We start from the raw sequence: 21,919 nt of genomic DNA on the forward strand, positions 1-21,919 counted from the left end.
AAAGTAGCAGAAATAATAGCGCTGGCTAGAATTGCAAAGAAAAATTTCTACTTTATGTTTCTTTCTTCTTGGAGATTTGATATTGATATTGTTTGGAGAGAAGTTTTTTTCTATAAAAAGAGTCTGTCTGTGTGGCAGGATGGCGTTAAAACTGACAAAGCCAGACAAACAAGCAGCGGGGGGGGGGGGGGGTCCCCCATTTACAAACCACATGAACAAGTTTTGAATTTGCAGACTCAGAAGAATGGTTTTAACCTAAAAGAATTTGTCTTGGAGGAGATGGCAAGACATGATGAGATTGTGAACCAGAATCTTGAAAAATTCAGGCAGGAAATTAACGAGTTGGTACAACAAAAATATGCCAATTTGAAACAACAGTTTGTAACAGCTTTGAAAACTTTTTCAGAAATAGTTATAAAGATGGATAAAGATACTAACTTAGAACTAGACTCTAAAATGGAGGAAGTTGATCATAAGATTTATAATTTGGACAATAAAATACAAAGAATTGAAAATGATTTGATAAATATTCAAGACAATAGCTCAGAAGTAAAGTCGAAAAAGGAAGCTGATCACGTGACTTACAATGCAGATAATATAAAACAAAGGATTGAAAAAGAAGTTACAATGATGCAATACAGGTCCATGGAATTTGCGGTCAGAATGAGGGGATTACAGGAAAATAATAGAGATGATTTGAGAAAGATGTCTGCTGAAGTTCTGGCTGTAATTTTAAAGGTTAGTCCTGAAGAGGTATCCTGTAAGATTGATAAGGCCTACAGAGTAAATTCTTGGATTGCAAAGCAAAGGCAGTTGCCTAGAGATGTGGTGATTTACTTTACAGATAAAGGAACAAGAAATGATATTGTGCAAAAATCTTTTAACTCTACTTTAGAACTGAATGGAAGAAAGATTTGGATATATAAAGAGCTGCCGTCCAAGATGTTAAAAGATAGAAAGCAATTTGGATTTTTGGTGACTGAGCTAAAGGAACAAAACATCCCATTTAGGTGGGATGCTCCAGTTGGTATAATATTGAGATACCAAGGAGAAAGATATCAATTAAATACTGTTGAAAAAGCGGAAGAATTTTACTACAAGGTTCTTAAAATGGATTTAACATCTCCATGTATACCATCAGTGTTAGGAACACAGGAGGGGAATAAAGAAATGCAAAATGAACAAGAGACTGAAACCCAGGCTAAGCAGATGGAGATGGAGATAATGGAAAAACAATAAGTCACAGAGGCTCCTTTAGACGAGCCGCTTTTGGATTCTCCTTTAAAGGTTATAGCTGGATTACTTACAAATACAAGAGAGGCGGCTTTGGATCTTAATGCGATGTTTCATCAAGTTACAGACCAGCATGGAAATCAATCAGCTGATATACAAGTTCTAGAAAGGCATCCAGGATGGAGATCTAAACCACAAAAAGTTAAGAAAAGAAGAAGCAGGTCCTACAAAACTAAAAAATCTTAGACTAAACAACAGTCTAATGCCAGTTACTTAAGAGACGATTAAAATGAAAATATAGCTGAGGTAAATTATTGACTTGTACTATTTTGAGAAGAATGACAGATCTCTGCAGTGCTGTGCCTTAGGGATGTGGAAGAAGGCCTCTAACTGAGTAGATTGGAACTTTCTATTTTGTACTCTTTGTAAAACGGATTACGTATATGTTGAGCTATAAGGCACGAGAATTATGGTGGGGCATGCAAAAGATCTGGTTGTTACCCTAACACGGTGGTTGGAATTAATAATCTAGATGAAAGACATTACAGAAGATATTATATGGAATATAAATATAAAGTCACTCGGGTGGTTTTTTATATACGATAACATTTATTACTGATGGGGGCAGATGGTAATTGAAGATACTGAATATACTGTTGGAAACAGAACTTGATGTTACCCTAATATGGGCAATGGAATTTACAATCTAGCTGAAAGACATTACAGAAGATATTATATGGATTACAAACTTAAAGTCATTTGAGGATTCTGTTTATATAGGGAAATATTTTTTAGTGGTGTGGTATGGGCAGAAGAATGAAGATATTAAAATATCATGTATGGTAGACCTGTAGCAAATTGGGTGGAGATAGGTTAGGTTACTGATTGTTTAGCTTAGTAAAAGGGATGTTATGTTTAGATATAAATATATGCAAAAGATTTGAATTAAGAGATATATGTATGGGGGTGGAGGAAATGGGTAGATTATGAGTTGAATAAATGCCAAATTAGGAATTATTATAAAATTTTATAGCTGAAGATTGCTTTGAAATGTATAGTATAAGAGGGATATAATAACAATGTTAGAAAGAAATAGTCAGCATGTGGGGGTGGTGCAAAAGGATGGTAAAGTATTATTTAACTTGATATTAATGATTTTGTTTTGAAGAAGCCATGGGGGGAGGGGAGGGGGAGGGGGGTTAGGGAGGAGTGGGGGGAGGGGGGAAAGGGGGGGAAAATTTGTATTTGAAAACCTTTTTCAATAAAAAAAAAAGACAAGGTCAGATAAAAGTAGTACTGATTTATATGATATAGCTTTCCTAATCTGTAATACACTGAAGGGCTGACTGACAAAAAGACAAAGACAAAGAAAGGACACATGCACAAAAACAAATTTATATATTTATAGGTAAAGGTATTGGTGGGTATAGGTAAAGATTTCCCCTGTCAGTCATGACCAACCCAAGGGGCGGTGCTCATCTTTGATTCACAAATAAAGAGCCTTTATCTAAAGATGCTTCCATGGTCATGTGGCTGGCATGACTATGCACTGAAAATGCATGGAACATTGATACTTTCCCACTGAAGTGGTATCTATTTATCTACTTGCATTTACATGCTTTTGAATTGCTAAGTTGGCAGGACACACACAGAGAGACAAACAGACACTGTATGTACAGTATATGGAAATGGAAATGGATATTGAAATGGATATGAACATGGATAAAAAACAGGAACCAATTTTAGTACTCATAAGCACATCTTCATTGTCACATTAGGTGTCTACATTATTTTTCCCCCAAATCATTGAAGACTGTAAAAAATAATAATTTCTCTCATTAATTTATTCAAAGGGACAGAGAAATAAATTAAAGTTGCTCCAATGTTCATGTTGATATTTTATCTATTCTTAATATACTGTATGGAATGTTACCTGTCTCTCTGTTTTTCTCTTTCTTGATATCTCCCACCCATGTATCTCATTTATCTATCTATCTATCTATCTATCTATCTATCTATCTATCTATCTATCTATCTCATTTGTCTATCTCATTTATCTACCTATGAATGATCTTACATTATCGAGCCAGAAGAGATCAATCAAATATATATAATATTTGAAATTATCTATTTTTTAAAAACAAAGTCAGAACATCACCCCAGAAAGTAACATATAACACCAGCACATCAACCTATATAGTAACAAAAACACACATCATCATTAGCCATAGTTTTCAATTTAATCTAAAACCATATCAGAACATCTCTGGTCACAGTTTATCTGTCCTGGTTCCAGAACTTTTATTAATGACATAATATGAATTCAGATTAGGACAATTGAAGGATATGATTATTTCAGATAGTTTGAGTTCTTTTAGAAACTTTAATACTCAATTATAATAATTTTTATAATTCAAAATTCTCATGGAATGAAGAAAGGTAAGTGACAATACATAAAACATTACTTCAAAGTATGTGATTTTATGCTGCATGTAAACTGTAGAAAAATAAACACCAACACAAAGAAACTTAATGATTTTTTATCATCAGATGTTCTTTGGTGTTCATGTCAGGTCTCAGGATAATAATGTAGCATTTGGGGATAAAGATGCAGCCCAGTAAACCCAGGCCAGAGGCCAGGATGGAGAAGATCTGCACGGCTACCATGTATTTCCCCTTGGTGCTCAGATAAGTGGGAACAAAGGAGATCCAAACGCTACAAAAAACCAACATGCTGAAGGTGATCAGTTTGGCTTCATTAAAAGCCCCTGGCAGATTTCGAGCCAGAAATGCCACCAAGAAACAGATGGCAGCCAAAAAACCCATGTAGCCAAGAGCAGAGTAGAACATGGTGACAGAGCCTTCATTGCACTGCAGCAGGATGTGTTCTGGTTGGGAATGAAAGTCAGAATCTGGGAATGGGGGAAAGATTCCCAGCCACATCATACAGAGGCCTACTTGAATACCAGAGCAGGATAAAACAATAGAGTTGGCCAGACTCTTCCCCAGCCATTTCCTCATGCTGCTGCCTGGCTTTGTGGCCAGAAAGGCCACCACCACCATGACAGTCTTGGCCAGCAAGGAAGACACAGCAACTGAGAAAACAACACTGAAAATGGTTTGTCGAAGGAGACAGGTCATTTTTACGGGGCGACCGATGAATAGAAGGGAAGTCAAGAAAGAAAGCAGGAGCGAAACCAGGAGGATGTAGGTGAGTTCACAGTTGTTGGCTTTGACTATGGGAGTGTCTTGGTATTTCATGAAGATTCCCAGAATAAAGGCGGTGGTTAGGGACAAAGCGATGGCAAAGAATGCCAGGATGAGTCCCAACAATTCTTGATAGGATAAGAAGCTTATATTTTTGGGGACACACTGATCTCGCTTCTGATTGGAATACTGGTCATCTGGACACTTTTCACAATGGGCTGCATCTGAGAAAAAAAATGCTTAGCATGAATCTGTTTCTGCAGCTGTAGGAGCATGAAAACTGCACCAGAAATCAGTTACTTCATATTCAAAGAATATTTCTGCCCAGTGATATTATACAACATTAGTTAAAATAATCAAACAGTTTTTTTTAAAAGATGAAGATGAATGGGATTATCAGCTCTCAAAACTTGTCCTCTTTTCCAAAACCAAGAAAAAAGTAACAACTCAATAGAAATCAGCAACCTTTCATTATATATTTTAATGCCCACAACATCATCCAAATTTGGTGATAGTGCCCAATCTTGTAAGTTTGTGGATGCCTTCAAGAAATTTAATGTTTTTCTTGCTTCTTTATCAAATATCCCCTTTATCGAATATTGATTGTATCTTGATTTTTTTGGAGCCACCTATTGTACCTTCTTGCCCAGAGAATGTTCCTTCCATACACAGAGAACAGTCATAGCAGCAAACTGGGGCTCCCTCTCTCACAAGCTTGGCATAACCCGGGCGGCAACTTTCTGTACATCTTGAATAAGGCACCATCTAAACATAAACAGAAAGATTAGTCAGGGTGATATATGAATTAGTAGGATTTACTGAAATCAAGTGGCTTCCAAAAGCTCAGGAGCACATTGAGCGAAATCAGTCAAGAAGTAGTGGCATGAACTTTAATTACTCTACTTGCAAGGCGCAAATGAAAGATCATTCTCTTTCTCTATCAATCTCCATTGTAGATCTCAAAACAGTCTCATTGCCTTAATTTTCCCCCCAAAGGAAAGTAGTTCCATTAAAAAAGGTGTTACTCCTGAGGGCATGTTGAAGAATGCTATAACTTACCATATTTTTTGGAATATAAAACGCACTCTCCCCCTCCAAAAGAGGGTGAAAATTTCGGTGCATTTTATACACCGAACGTAGCCAAAAATGCAAGGCACAGAGGAAGCAGTGGTCTTTGGCAATCCCTGCAGTCTGGAACAGCTGATTAGGGGTATTCTGGGAGACCAATCTACCCACCAATCAGCTGCTCATACTGAATCAGACTGCAATAATGTGCTGAAGCTGACCTGGCTGTTTGTGCAAGGACTGTCAGAGTTTGTAGCAGCAAGGAAAACACAAGCAGAGGAGAGGAGTTTCAGTTTCAGAGATCAGCACAGCATGCAACTTTAGAACAATTGACCTAAACCCCATCCAGACTCCTTCCTTATTGCTCCCACAGCAAATACTGTTTCAGTTTCCAAACAGCTCTCAACTCTCTCACAGACTGACAGGATGCTAGCCAGCTGAATACTGATGGATGCTGGTAGGCAGATTTTTTCCCCTATTTTCCTCCCCCAAAACTCCAGGTACTCTGGAGTGTCTTATACTCTGAAAAATACAATATATATATTTTTTCTCCATCTTTGCTTCTCAGGAAACTTCCAACATCCAGCTTTTTCTAGGGTCCCTATCTTTCTCTCCTACAACTGATCATTGTATCATCATATGTAAATGACTTTTTTAGCCTCTAATGCAATTCAGTGGGCTAAACCTTCATATTCTGGATTTTTCTTCCAAAGGTGCTTTTTCAAAAGACAACTGATCTTTCTTTTCCCTTGAAGATGTTTCGCTTCTCATTCCAGGACCTTCTTCAGTTCTGACTGAATGGTGGAGTATGGAAAGATTTATATTCCTTGCAATCATTTGGTCATTAGCAGTCTTTCTGAAAATTGTTGAGGCCACTTGGAATTTAACTGTTTAGTTTAGTTTAGTTTAGTTTAGTTTAGTTTAGTTTAGTTTAGTTTAGTTTAGTTTAGTTTAGTTTAGTTTAGTTTAGTTTAGTTTAGTTTAGTTTAGTTTAGTTTAGTTTTATTATATTTGTATACCGCCCTTCTCCCGGTACTCAGGGCGGTGAACAGCCATGATAAAACAACATACAAGACAAAATTTAAAAAACATATTAAAACAATTCAATCTTTGGCCAAAATTGAAACTCCCAATTAAAACCATTTTAAACCACTTTTAAAACCCAATTTAAAATCATTTATCCCGTCAGACCGGCTTGCTGAAATAATAGGGTTTTCAGAGCACGATGGAAGGCGCAGAGGTCAGGGATCCTTCGTATGTCCGGGGGCAATTCATTCCATAGGGCATGAGCCCCCACAGAGAAGGCTCTCCCCCTGGAGATCCCCAGTGACATTGTTTGGCCGACGTCACCCTGAGGAGGCCCTCTCTGTGGGAGCGTGTCGGTCGGTGGGAGGAACACGGTGGCAGAATGCGGTCCTGTAAGTAACCAGGTCCCAAGCCATGGAGCACTTTAAAGGTGGTAACCAATACCTTGAAGCGCACCTGGAAGACCACCGGGAGCCAGTGCAGCTCGCGCAAGAGGGGTGTTACATGGGAGCGATGAGTCACCCCCATTATCATCACGCGGCCGCATTCTGGAGCAGTTGGAGCCTCCGGGTGCTCCTCAAGGGGAGCCCCATGTAGAGAGCATTACAATAGTCCAGACGGGAAATGACGAGGGCATGAGTGACTGTAGGCAAGGCGTCCCGATCCAGAAAGCGACGCAACTGGGAAATCAGGCAAACCTGATAAAAATCCCCCCTGGCCATGGCCCCCTGGCCACAGCCGGGGGCCGTAGAATTTATCTGTACCCTCAGGGTCACGTGAATAGTGCAAATGGGTGTGGAACCTTCCTGCAATTGCTGAATCTATATCGTGTTTACAACACAGTCTTTTCATTGGTTCCAAATCTTTCCATTCTCCACCATTCAGTCAGAACTGAAGAAGTTTCTTGGATGAGAAGTGAAACATCTTCAAGGGAAAACAAAGTCCAGGTGCCTTTTGAAAAAGCACCTTTGGCACAACTGTGACCTGGATGACTGAGAATCTCCATAAACATTCTGGATTATCTCTTTCTGAAAACAAGATAATTTGATGTACTATAAATTATGGCAACATATTCCAGTTTAATAATATAGATTGCAAATCCCGCAATACAATGCAGCAGGTTTCAGTGTTTGATAGATTATTGTAAAACCTCTAAAGTAAAATAATATTTAATGAATTAATGAGGCTTTAAGGTCTCTTATTTGGAAGTTATCCCAATTGGCCTCCATAAGAATTACTTCTGAGCAAATGGAGATAAATAGAACGAGCAAAATCCAAGCAGCCTCAACTACTTTGTTAAATAAAGTTGGCCATTGGACAGCACTTTGATTGACAGAAATCTTGACTTCCGAGGAAGCTTGTCTTTCTACATTCCCAATTTTCACCCCTGTGTCTGATTTGTTCAAAGATGATGTCCACTGCATGATATCAAAGTCACCAACAGGAACTCCATTTTCATCAAAAGAAATCCCATCTCTGGAAATATTGTGATGTTGGAAGTTTCTCAGGAACTTATGAAGCTGCAGAAAAAAAAAACATTTCAATTTGAGCCTTTATTCAATATTTTTCTTGCTATTATTCCAGATTAGAGGTACTCTGAATAATTCAACCTCTTCAAATCACCACTACAGTCTGAAACAGATTGATTCATCATTTCATGGGAAGGTTCTTCCAGTCATTCTTCAGTATTTTACAGCTGTTTTTCAAATATTTATAGAATAGAATAGAATAGAATAGAATAGAATAGAATAGAATAGAATAGAATAGAATAGAATAGAATAGAGAAGAGAAGAGAAGAGAAGAGAAGTGAAGAGAAGAGAAGAGAAGAGAAGAGAAGAGAAGAGAAGAGAAGAGAAGAGAAGAGAAGAGTTGAAAGTAATCTTGGAGGTCTTCTTGTCCATCCCCTGCTTAGGCAGAAAACCCTACACCACTTCAGACAAATGGCTATCCAACATCTTCTTAAAAACTTCCACTGTGGGAGCATTCACAGCTTCTGGAGGCAAGTTGTTCCACTGATTAATTGTTCTAACTGTCAGGAAATTTCTCCTTAGTTCTAAGTTGCATCACTCCTTGATTAGTTTCTACCCATTGCTTCTTGTCCTACCCTCAGGTTCTTTGGATAATAGCTTGACTCCCTCTTCTCTTTGGTAGCCCCTGAGATATTGGAACACTGCTATCATGTCTCTCCTAGTCCTTCTTTTCATTAAACTAGACATACCCAGTTCCTGCAACCGTTCTTCATATGTTTTAGCCTCCAGTCCTCTAATCATCTTTGTTGCTCTTCTCTGCCCTATTTCTAGAGTCTCAATGTCTTTTTTACATTGTGGCAACCAAAATTGGATCCAGTAATCCAGGAATGGCCTTACCAAGGAATTATAAAGTGTTATTAACACTTCCCGTGATCTTGATCCTATCCCTCTGTTTATGCAGCCCACAACTTTGTTGGCTTTTTTGGCAGCTGCTGCATACTTCTGGCTCATATTTAAATGGTTGTCCATTAGGAGTAGAAGATCCTTTCAATATCTTCAAAAAAGATCTAGGTGAGGGAATTGAAGGGTAACTGATCAAATTTGCAGATGACACTAAACTGGCAGGAATAGCTAACACTCCAGAAGACAAGCTCACAATCCAAAAAGATCTTGACAAATTGAACATGGTCCCCTACCTAACAACATGAAATTCAACATAGATAAAAGTAAGGTTTTACACTTATTCAAGAAAAACCAACTGTATAGGTACAGACTACGTGAAATTTGGCTTAATGCCAGTAACTTTGAGAAGGATCTTGGAGTCTTAGTGAACAATCACTTAAATATGAGCCAACAATGTGTGGCAGCAGACAAAAATGCAAATGCACTCCTAGGTTGCGTTAATAAAGGGATAGAATCAAGATCACATGAAGTTCTAATATTGCTTTACAAAGCCTTAGTAAGACCACATTTAGAATACTGCATCCAGTTCTGGTCAACACAATATAAAAAAGATATTGAAATACTGGAAAGACTGTAGAGATGAGGAACAAAAATGATTAGGGGGCTGGAGGCTAAAACATACCAAGAACAGTTACAGCAGGGGTAAAATCCTACTGGTTCGGTCTGGTTTGGGAGAACCGGTAGGGATGATTGGCGTCAGTTCGCTGAACCATAGCAATCATCCCTGGTTGCCTGCTTGCCTCTTCTGTCTCACTTGCTACTTCTAGCTGCTGGGCCCACCCACCCTCCCACTCCCACCCTCCCACTCCCACCCTATATAAATTCCCTTTGCCATGTGGCCCAGCAGCTTGCCTCACCAGTCGCCTCACCTGCTCAGCTCACCAAAGGTAAGCAATGCATGCCGCCTGCCTGCCCTTCGAATTGGGTTGGGTGCCGTGGCCTGGGCCCGGGCCCAGGGACATGCGATTCACTGAGTCCTTGCACTGCCACCCACTCACTGCCCACCTCGACCAGGTCAGGGAATTCACCATTCCCTGTCTCCGGCCTTGCCATAGAGCCACCTCCCGCTTGGCACCCGCCTCGCCCTGGTCAGGGAATGCATCATTTCCTGGCTCCAGCCTTGTCCCGGAGCCGTCGCCTATTTGCCGCCCACTGCCCGCTCTCCCTTTGCCATATTATGTGTCCTTAACTTCCTCTCACGGCTGGCTGCCAGGGAAAGCAAGCCAGGGCTGAGACGTCGCCACTGGTCTGAATGCCAGCTCGCATCTTGCCTCCCCCCCCTTGTTGCGAGATGCCTGCAGCCGCTGCCTCTTTTTTTTTGGTGCACCTGGAGATGCTTCTTGTGCTGAAAGATGCAGTAACTGCAGGCTTCTTGTAGTTAAAGTTAACAGAGCCGCTCTCCTTCTTAAACATGTCGCTGCCATCACCACTCTGTTCCATGTGCTGCGTGTAGATGCACACACCATTTACTTATTCATTCATCATTGATCAGTGGCAGCAGGGAATGGTGTGCGCATGTGCATGGAACAGGGTGGCAATGGCAGCAGCACTTTTAAGAAGGGGAGCAGCTTCCTGTAACTTTTCCTACAACAAGCCTGCAGCTGCTGCATCTTTGTCTGAAATGGTGCAGGGTCTCCTGCTCGATTTGTGGGTTGGACTAGAAAAACCTCTGAGGTCATTTCAAAATCTTATTCTATGTTTTATGTTCTATGTTTTGCTGCTTCACTATCACAGCCCATCAGAGGCAAGACCATTTGCAGATATGGGAAAACATGTAATGAGAGAAGATGGAGAATACAATTTTGCCCTCAGACCTGATCAAGATGAAGTTAGCAGATTTAGGTAGCAAAATTCAATCTTAATCCAGAACAAACAATCCAGCTGAACTCCTTAGCTTGGAGATCACTTTGTGATCACAATAAAGGGTTGAGGGTTGTTGGAATATTCTGATGCTTCTTTAGTTTTGAAAATTACGTTGTCACCATAGAGCTATTTCTGTCACAAAAGCATCCCAAACTAGCACAGGTTGTTTACCTTTGGAAGATTTTTCTCTATCATCTCTCTCTAACTCACCTTCAGGTTTCCAAGTAATACACCCATAGCAAACAGGACTCAGAGGCAAACAGGTTCCTCAAATATCATAGGACATATCATAGAGGCTCAGGCTGGTGAAACCTGACTCTAAATGTTTCCACAGTTTTCACCAAATTAAAAGTAAAAGTTTTCCTCCCCTTTCCAAACAATCAGTCACATGGTCCAATCAAGGTGTCATCCGGTTGCCTGGTGACTTCACTCATCCTCCCTCTGGCCATCGGTGGGAATGTCCTTGGTTCCCAGGAGAAAATATTTTGTTTTGGCTACAAAACTGCAGCTATGACTATTCCCCACTCCCTCTCTATTCCTCAGCTCCAATGTGGCAACACTGAAGCATCAAAATGGCCTCGGTCAGGTCAGTTTCAGGGTTAACACTCACTCTCAAATACCAGAAACTGGGCAACTGGTCTTTGGAATATCTCACCTCTTTCTACATCTAATTTAATATTGAGGAATTGGAAGGGGAGAATCAATGGAACCTCAAAGGAGAAGACTTACCTGCCATGGCTGTACAATCTGGGGTGGTTGATGGTCTCCAACTTGCATTCTCCTCTTACTCTGTTGGGAGGAAGTGGCAGCACTGAGGACCCAGGCCACAATTTGTATTATTTGGGAAATACTGGAGGAATCCTGAGACAGGATTCTTACAATCACATCATGGGGTGGAAATTCCCAATTCTCTTTTTCTCTGCATTTTTTCCAAACTTTCTTAGATAACACAGGACTTGAATAAGAACATTGGAAAGCTTCCTTTCCATACGATGAGAACATAGATTCATAAGATTTAATGTCATCATACTGAGTCCTTCTCTTTGTCTGGATGAGGAAGGAAAACAAAGCATATTTATTTTGGAGATCAACCAAGTGGTCAAAAATACTTACACTTAAAGCTGTCAAAGTTGTTGCAATCCACACCCTTCCCACAATGGATGTATTAATCATATCAATCGTTTTTATTATTGTTGCTAACATTCCTGAGGCCTGAAAATCCAGTTGGAATACTATAATTTTTATTTGACTCTTGATAAGAGAAAGGAAATTTTTCCTTTTTTCTTGCGTGATAATTTTTCCAGCACTTGTCGGCACATTTGCTTCTGGGACAAATCCTGAGAGGACAATGCAAACCCCATTTTTTAGAGCGAGAACTTCCAAGTGTTTTTTGAATTTTTCTCCTTTTTCATTGTCCTGAGAAAGGAGGCCGATCCACGTCCATTGGAAGTGCAGGAGCAGCTTGATGATTGCTGAGTAAGGAGGTTCTTGGTTTGGAGTCATCCGATATGAAAAAGGGAAATGATGATTTTGCTCAGCCATCTGGTTGATGACATTATAGTTAATCTAAGATAAAAGAGAAGGTATTGGTAGTGTAGGAAGTTAGCACCCACCCCCTCCTAGGAAAATGAGATATTTTAGGAAATATTAAAAGGGAAGAATATTTCCCCTAAAAGGGAGGCAGAAATTCAGCCCCCCCACACCTTTGTTAATGATCCATTAAGCCCTGAGCCAATCTATTCTACACTCTGACTTATGACTGTCTGACTGTAAGTTTGTTGCTGGTATCCTTAAGATTTATATTGACAGTTTCCCTATGACTATCATTAAGTGTTGTACCTTATGATTCTTGAGGAATGTATCTTTTCTTTTATGTAGTCAGAGAGCATATGCACCAAGACAAATTTCTTGTGTGCCCTATCACATTTGGCCAATAAAGAATTCTATTTTATTCTATTCTATTCTATTCTATTCTATTCTATTCTATTCTATTCTATTCTATTCTATTCTATTCTATTCTATTCTATTCTATTCTAGCACCATCCAGCAAGGCTCAACCAAACTTGGACTCAAAACACAGCCTACAGCCTCTGCATGGCCCCATGGGAGTCTGACAACCAATCAGAATACAAGCTCAAATTCAAAAGCCCAGAGAGGGCATAAAACTCAGGCACTCTCAGCATCTCTTCCCTTTTTTTCTTCACCCAACATCATCAAGGCATGTGATCCTGTTCACCATTAAAGCCATCTCTCCAAGCAACTTCCATGAATCCAGTGTCTTTCCCCCAACTTGGAACTGAAGAAGGAAGAAGTTGTAAAAAAAAGTGCTTTTAAAAGGAAAAAAAAAAAGCCTCTGATGATCGTGCGGCTCAGCTGGGCATGGTGGTGGTGGTGGGGTGTTAAGGATATTGTTGTTGTGTTACCAACCAGCAGAGTGTAGAGCACAGAGAAACGTTGCTGAGAGCAATGAATAAGAGATGTGCAAACTGGTTTATCAAAAGCTTAGTTTATAGTGAAAAAACAATCTCATAGTCTTTAAATCAATCCAAGTCTTTGCCAGTTAAATCAGTCCAGTGATACAGAAATCTTCTTACCACACAAACAGTAGTTGGTTAGAATAACAAACTCACTCTGGTTCACAAACCACGATGGTAACAGATCCATCCAACGATGATAGCACAATGGATAGCACTCCTCACACAATGGTAGCTTATCATCAACTGAATATTTTACAGTACCTTCCTTAAATACGTTCACAATTAATTACAGCATGACTCAGCATTATAATGAATTAGCAGGAAAACTTTAAAGTCACACAATACATATTCATATTAAAGTCACAGAACACATATATTGCCTGGACAACTTGTTACGCTCAAACCATATCCTAACGGGGAGCAGGGATTTTTGGGCGATCCAGTCTGAACTGGGAGCATCTCACCCCTGTGTCTGACCTATCATGACCCCATGGACAATGTTTCTCCAGACCTTCCTGTCTTCTACCATCCTCTGGAGTCCATTTAAGCTCACACCTACTGCTTCAGTGATTCGATCCAACCACCTCGTTCTCTGTCGTCTCCTTCTTCTTCCTTACCCAGCATTAGGCTCTCCTCCAGTGAGTCCTTCTTTCTCATTAGGTGGCCAAAGTATTTGAGTTTCATCTTCAGGATCTGGCCTTTTAAAGAGCAGTCAGGGTTTATCTCCTCTAGGAAAGTAGTCACCAACTGATGGTACATGGAGAAAATTTAGGTAGTCCTCAGAAAAATTATTTGCATTTTTTATATTGCACTAAATCAGGGGTCCTCAAACTACGGCCCCAGGGTCGGATACATGGAATGAAAGTTTATGTTGCTGCAGAGAATCTCACCCTTTGGGGTCTTCTTGTGTGGGTCAGAGGGGGGAAGAAATTCTGACTTGGGGTCTGTTTCAGCCACCTGGTGCAGGGCTTTGGGTGAAGGCTGGAAGGAAGTGCCACTGGTGGCGAAGAGCCAGAGGGCCTTGTTCCAGTGAGACTGCATCATGGCCTGGAATTGGCTGACCATCTCAGCCTGCTGAGCCTCCAGGCACCGGTAACTGGCCTTGTACTCCCGCAGGTCTTCCCTCTGCTTGGAAAGCCTATGCTCGTAGTCCTCAGTGAGGTGCTTCTACTGAGCCACCTTCTCGGTCAGATTGAATTTGAATTGAGCCAGATGTTTTGCCAACTCTTTCTCATGGTGGCTGCTTAGATCCAACAACTGCTTCCTGTTGGGGCCCTAAGGAGCCAAGGTGGGTAGGCTAGGAGTAGCAAGTAGAGGCTGGCAAGGCGCCCCTCGATGTGAGTGACATTAAGTTGGCCACACCCACCCAGCCGGTCATTAGGCAGATCATATTAGTGGTCCGCGGGATTTAAAATTATGAATTTAGTGGTCCCTGAGGTCCAAAAGGTTGGGGACCCCTGCTCTAGGACTAACCGGATGATCACCTTGCAGTCCAAGGGACTCGCAGGAGTCTTCTCCCACACCATAGTTCAAAGGCCTCAGTTCTTTTGCGCTCAGCCTTTTTTATGTACACTATTTTTTTTATGTACACTAGAGAAAGTATGTAAAAGCTGCTTTCTGGAGGTGTCTTCTACTTATCTTGACCTATTCATTGTTTTTTTCATATCTTTCTTTTGAATTTTTTACTTCAGTCTCAACATTATAAATATGAGGAATTCCTCACTGTGAGAGTTATTAAGAGTTGGAACAGCCTGCCTCCTGAAGCTCCACTGCTGGTTATTTCCAAGGAAAACTTGGACAGCAATTTGTCTGTAGTGGTGTGACCATCCTCCTCTGTGTAAGGAGTTGGACTTTTTATTCTATGATTCTATGGGAAAAAAAACTCTTTTGTATTGGTCACTAAATTTTCAAAATGTTTAAAAGTCACTGATTCAACTCTCATACGTTCTATGACAAATCTTACTTTTCGAAAGTAATAATTTTCAAAATTCCCAATGGTCACACCCAGACTTTTTCTACTACCAGAGGCCTGCTGGCCACATGGCCCAAAGCCAAAGTATGTATATACATACAGTGGTGGACTGCAACTGGTTTAAAAACTGGTTCTGTGAGCTCACACTTTGCATTTATGTACAGCGCTCAAAATACACCAATATAGCTTACCTCTATAGCTACACCTCTATAGCAACACTCTATAGCTTACCCTCTAGTACTGTCTTCTAGGCAAATCTGAACATTTTACAACCCAGAATTAATTTCATTTGGCTTTATACCTGTGGAATTTTATAGATGCTCAAGACTTTGGAAATATGATCAAAGAGTTCAGAATCCATCTCTTCAAGAATCGCCAGCAGGTTCTTTTGTCTTCCACATCTGTAGTTTGGGATGTTCTCCTGTCCTGTAGACAGCACATCCAGCATGGCCTCATATGTCATTCTTGCATTGAAAAAGTTCTCATAGATGTTGTAGCCCAGGGTGATGTTGGGTAAGAGCCTTGAATTCTGGTTGACTTCATGAACAGCCAACAAGAAGGGCAGATTGTGGTAGAAGGTGTTCTCACTGCAATGTAAAAAATTTCATCATCTTTTTTTGCTCTATATCAATGATTTTTGTGATCAACTTAAAAGCAATTGTGTTCTTTTTGCCGATGACGTAAAATTATTCAATTCTACAGATAATTCTGTTGTTTTGCAAAGTGATCTTAATTATGTTTCTGAATGGTGTCTCAATGGTCATCTATTTGGCAACTTCAAATTTCGATTCATAAATGCTCTGTCTTATGTATTAGTAAACATAATCAGAATGTCAAGTATAAGAAAAGTGGCATTGATCTAGCACAGTGGTCACCAACTGGTGGTGGCTGGTTAGCTCCAACAACTTGGGCCCTAAGGAGCCCAGGCGGGTAGGCAAGGAGTGGCAAGTAGAGGCTGGCAAGGCGCCCTTTGATGTGAGTGACATCAAGCTGGCCACACCCACCCAGCCAGTCATTAGGCAGATCATATTAGCGGTCCGTGGGATTTAAAATTATGAATTCAGTTGTCCCTGAGGTCCAAAAGGTTGGGGATCTCTGATCTAGCAGATGACCCTCACCTTGTTAACGACCTAGGTGTACTTACTGTATCTCTGACAATTTATGCTCCAATGCTCACTGTAACAACATTGCTAAAAAAGCATTAAGAGTTGTAAGGCTAATTTGATGAAGCTTTTTTTTCTGGAAAAAAATACGACTTTGTCGTATTGCTCATTAGAGCTTATAAAACTTATGCTAGACCAATCTTAGAGTATTGTTCAACTGTTTGGAATCCCCACATCAGTACAATTGAGTGGGTTCAGAAGAACTTCACGAGAAAAGTCTTGCACAATTCTTTACATAATAGAATTCCCTATGCTACTAGGCTCATTCTCGGTTTGGATAATTTAGAACTTCGTCCCTTGTTGCCAGGCCCAGGTATTGCATCCAAAATTAAACATACCGTATTTTCTGGCATAAAAGATGACTTTTTAACACATGAAAATCTTCTCAAAAGTCAGGGGTCATCTTATACGCCGGGTGTCGTTCTCCTGTAACCAGGCAGACCAGCCCGAAAGACTCTGACCTGTCTTAAATGGCTCTGGTGATCCAAGCTCTGACGATCCCAGCTTTGCCTGCTAATCAGGCAACTCAGCTGGGATGCCAGAGCCATGTAAAAGGAAAAAAACGATCCCAGCTGCCAGAAAAAAAGGGGGGGGGATGTATTTTCCAAAGCACTAGAAGGCAAAATAAGAAGTAATGGATGGAAACTGAACAAAGAGAGAAGTAACCTAAAACTAAGAAGAAACTTCCTGACAGTATGAACCAATATAGGTGAAGAAATATTTCAGTCATAATTTCATATATAAAATAGCCATTCATGTAATACAACCTGCATATTGTTCAAAACAGTCATTAGGATTATGGCTGATGTTTGACAGAAAGCCTAAAAGTCAAAGATTACAAGAGTGCTTCTTTCTCTGTATGTATATAAAACACCACATACCAGGAATAGCATATTAAGGTAGACTTATGCAGTGGTGGGTTTCAAAATTTTTTACTACTGGTTCTGTGGGTGTGGCGTGGTGGGTGTGGCATGGCAGCCATGACAGGGGAAGGATACTACAAAATCCCCATTCCCTCCCCACCCCACTAACCTGCTCTGAGAAAGAATCAAACTCCCCCCTTTTCATTTCCCCAAATAAAATATTACTCATAAGAAAAGCAAGGAAAAATCAATCTGCTAACAAGGAACCTGCCTGATACTCATTCCACATTCCTGCCAGCTACATAAAGGAAACTTGGAAAGAAGAAAACAGCAATCGGTGCTTAGAGATAATAGAAAGTGGAAGCCAGAAGTTCAGCTCCATTTACAAGCAGACAGAAAACTCATTCAAAACAGGATATTTCACAATGGAATTCACCCAAACGTTTTTAAAAACACGAAGTCCATGTTGCACAAACCCCAAAACTTCAAAAACATAGAACCATATAAGAATTCCTCCTTTTATCCAGTTTGTTGTTCAGCTGACCCAGAAACAAACTGCTGAATGTCACTTCGCTTCTGAAAGCAAATACCTCCCTCCAGCAGCTGCTTCTTGGCTTGTCAATTTAAAGTGATGGCATCTTATTTTTCCCCTTCTTCTTTGCCAAGTGATCCCCTGGCTGAGAAATGAGTCCTGATTTTTCCTTCTAGCATATCAGTTGGGAGGCCTCTTGGCTTCTCAATGTAAAGAGACAGTGTCTTATTTTTTTTTCCTCTTCTTTGTCACATGAGCCCTGATTTTTTCCTTCTAGCTCATCAGCTGGGAGTCGGGAAGCAGCGAATAGATTGGTGGCAGGTCTAGGAAGAGGTAGTATTTACCGGTTATCTGAACTACACAAAATTTCCACTACTGGTTCACAAGAACTGGGGAGAACTGATAGCAACCCACCACTGTGACAAATAGATTTAAGGAATTAGATCTGATAGACAGAGTGCCTGAAGAACTATGGACGGAGTATCGCAACATTGTACAAGAGGTAGCAACTAAAACCATCCCAAAGAAAAAGTAATGCAAGAAAGCAAAATGGCTGTCTGAGGAAGCTTTGTAAATAGCTGAGGAAAGAAGGGAAGCGAAAGGCAAGGGAGAAAGAGAAAGATACACCAAATTGAATGCTGAATTCCAGAGAATAGCTAGAAGAGATAAGAATACCTTCTTAAATGAACAGTGCAAAGAAATAGAAGAAAACAATAGAATAAGGAGGACTATAGATCTCTTCAAGAAAATTGGAGATATGAAGGGAACATTTCATGCAAAGATGGGCATGATAAAGGACCAAAATGTCAGGGACTTAACAGAGGCAGAAGAGATTAAGAAGAGGTGGCAAAATTACACAGAAGAACTATACAAGATCCTTTTCTTCCCAGTCCTCAAGAATGCTAATAAGGGATGCTACCAAATGTACATGTATAGGTTGTAATCATATGATATGATTTCTTCCTGTTATATCACCCTGAAGAGGACTAAGAGTTGGATTCAAGTGCTCAAGCGGTATTACCTATCTGAAGATGGATATCTCTTTAGCAAGTCTTCTTTAGACCTAGAGATTTGCTGCAAAGTACTCATGGCTTCCATAAGAAAGACTGAGCACAAAAGAATCGAGGCCTTTGAACTATGGTGCTGAAGAAGACTCCTGTGAGTCTCTTGGACTGCAAGGTGATCAAACCGGTCAGTCCTAGAGGAGATCAACCCTCATTGCTCTTTAAAAGGCCAGATCCTGAAGATGAAACCGAAATACTCTGGCCACCTAATGAGAAGGAAGGACTCATTGGAGAAGAGCCTAATGCTGGGAAGGATTGAGGACAAAAGAAGAAGGGGACAGCAGAGAATGAGGTGGCTAGATGGAGTCACTGGCACAGTAGGTGTGAGTTTAAATGGACTCCAGAGGATGGTAGAGGACAGGAAGGCATGGAGGAACCTTGTCCATGAGGTCGCAATAGGCTGGACACCACTTTGCAACTAAAAACAACAACATTCATGGCTTTAGAGTTATTGTCCTATATTCTACAGTTAACAACAGTTAATAGGATTCCTCTGCTGCTAAACATTATCTTATCACATAAAGTCTGTCCCCTCCTTGAATTTGGTTTTGAAGAAGTATCACTTTTATTTAAACCAAAAGGAACAGAGAAGCCACAAAAGAGGCAAAAGTGGCTGTCTGAGGAAGCTTTGTAAATAGCTGAGGAAAGAAGGGAAAGAAGGGTGGAAAGAAAGAGCAGAGAGGGTGGTAGGAATTATATAGAGTAAATGTAAGGAAGGGGAAGAAACAGTGAGGAGGAAATTCAAGAGATCTCACTCTGTTCTAAGGTATCATTCAATCCCTTTATTGAGAGTTACTGTTTAACTATTGTTAATAAATAAATAAAATAAATATGAATAAATAATTTGCTGACTCCGCAGTACCAAGGTAATCATTTTGAAAGCAGGCAGAACCCCATCCAGGGAAAATTCATTGAACTTAAAAAGAAACTTTGCCAATTCAGGTTTTACAAAATCATCAGGTTCCCCAGGAGCCTTTCCTCTAAAGCAAATTGGGATGAGCATTAATGACTTGCCTTTCTCAAGGTGAGGAATAGGGGAAAGGAAATCATTCCTAGAAAAGACATTGGAGGTATGTGGTTGGAGAGGATGACGCAGCAACATATCAATTTAAAACCTGAACTATTCCTGTTGGGGATTCTACCAGAAGCTTATAGTAAAGAAAATGTATACTAGATTATTCATGTAATAACTGCAGCTAGAATTGTATTTGCACAAAATTGTAAAAGTGAAGAGAACCCTATGGATGAAAATATGATTAAGAAAATATTAGAATGTGCAGATATGAGTAGAATAGAATAGAATAGAATAGAATAGAATAGAATAGAATAGAATAGAATAGAATAGAATAGAATAGAATTCTTTATTGACCAAGTGTGATTTGACACACAAGGAATTTGTCTTGGTGCATACGCTCTCAATGTACATAAAAGAAAAGATACATAGATAGATAGATTAACATTTGCAATCAAAGGAAAGGAAGAATCTAATTATTATAATATATGGGAGTTATTATGTCAATGGTTGGAGAATAAATATGAAATAAATGAATTATAAAGGCAAATAAGTTAAAAAGATAAATCTTATAATAGTAGGTATGATAAATATTAGTAGTAATATAAGAATAGATACAAATAATGAATATGGTGGTAAATTTTAATTGTTATGAAACAAAAATATGTATTCACTGTTTACTGAAAGAGAAAATGTTTGTATTAAAAGAAAATTAATATATATATATGACATTGGAGCACTATTACGTTTTCAGTTGGTGGGTTGGAGGCTCGGAGAATGAAAATGGGTACAATCGAGCTATGATTTCAGACATTATTCCAGTAATCCAGTAGTCTCCTGGCTTGTAGTAATGAAACCACTCGTTTTCTTCTATTATCACCTTAAATGGACATTTCATCAGTGTACCTGCATAGGGAACTTGAGACAGAAACTGAAGCAGAAAAAGCTGGATATGCAGCAGCAGCAACATTTGACATACAGTATACTGCAGGAGATCCTTCCTAGAGTTCTTTCTTCAGCACAGAGCTAAATCTCAGAGATCACAAAAAGACCACAACTACAGTGAAGAAGGACCAGTTTGACCCCAGATTTGGAAGAACTATCTGCAATTTCAGACTGCTAGAGCATTTGCCCAGCTTTACCCCAAACTCTGATCTCATCACAGAAGGCTGTTACAAATCAGATTATCACATGCTGTTTATTCCATTTGTTGTCACATTGATTGGGCACTAATTGTGGTGGTAGAAATCCCATAAACCTTGTTCAAAGGAGAATAAATAATCATGATTTTGATAATTAGAAGGGGAATTGGGAATGAACCTTGGCCATAAAAGTATGCCGTTGGAGAAAAGAGTTTTCTTTGACTCAGGAGAATAATCCTAATTTGAGAGTCGAGAAAGGAACAATTCAGGGAGGTTTGATTGTTTTTTAGTCTCCAAACTTATTCTTGAGATTGTAAATATAAAAATGTGGAAAAACAGTTCAACACTCTTGAAGTAGGCAGTGGGCCATTATAATTCCTTCTTATTTTGTCTGGGGTGGATGAGGCCGTCAACTTCAGTGAAGGTTTGATACTCCAGAATGGTTAACTCTAGATCATGACATATTGAACAACCTATTGTTGTTGATGATGAGCCGTGGTGACACAGTGGTTAAGTGCAGTACTGCAGGCTACTTCTGCTGATCACTGGCTACCAGCAGTTTGGCAGATCGAATCTCACCAGGCTCAAGGTTGACTCAGCCTTCCATCCTTCCCATTTCGGTAAAATGAGGACCCAGATTGTTGGGGGCAATAGGCTGGCTATGTAAACTGCTTCGAGAGGGTAGACTAGACTAGAGTAGACTAGAGTAGACTAGAATAGACTAGAATAGAATAGAATAGAATAGAATAGAATAGAATAGAATAGAATAGAATAGAATAGAATAGAATAGAATAGAATAGAATAGAATAACAGAGCTGGATAGGACCTTGGAGTTCTGTATACCATTTTATTCTTGTTGAGTTCATTC

General features: G+C 39.8%; 1 protein-coding gene across 1 annotated transcript; it reads right to left on the reverse strand.

The window, feature by feature from the left end:
- Positions 1-3,762: 3,762 nt before the first annotated feature.
- LOC139310127 (vomeronasal type-2 receptor 26-like) lies at positions 3,763-18,922 on the reverse strand. The gene is made up of 6 exons (XM_070934283.1): positions 18,855-18,922; positions 15,577-15,862; positions 11,556-12,392; positions 7,824-8,051; positions 5,079-5,205; positions 3,763-4,664 (listed from the first exon to the last, which is right to left on the reverse strand). The coding sequence occupies exons 1-6, from the start codon at positions 18,920-18,922 to the stop codon at positions 3,763-3,765; spliced, it is 2,448 nt and encodes an 815-aa protein (XP_070790384.1).
- Between the last annotated feature and the right edge of the window lie 2,997 nt (positions 18,923-21,919).

The sequence above is a fragment of the Pituophis catenifer genome, unplaced genomic scaffold (assembly GCF_029215685.1).
Source record: "Pituophis catenifer annectens isolate HBS135680 unplaced genomic scaffold, rPitCat1.0.hap2 SCAF_2, whole genome shotgun sequence".
Lineage (NCBI taxonomy): Eukaryota > Metazoa > Chordata > Lepidosauria > Squamata > Colubridae > Pituophis > Pituophis catenifer.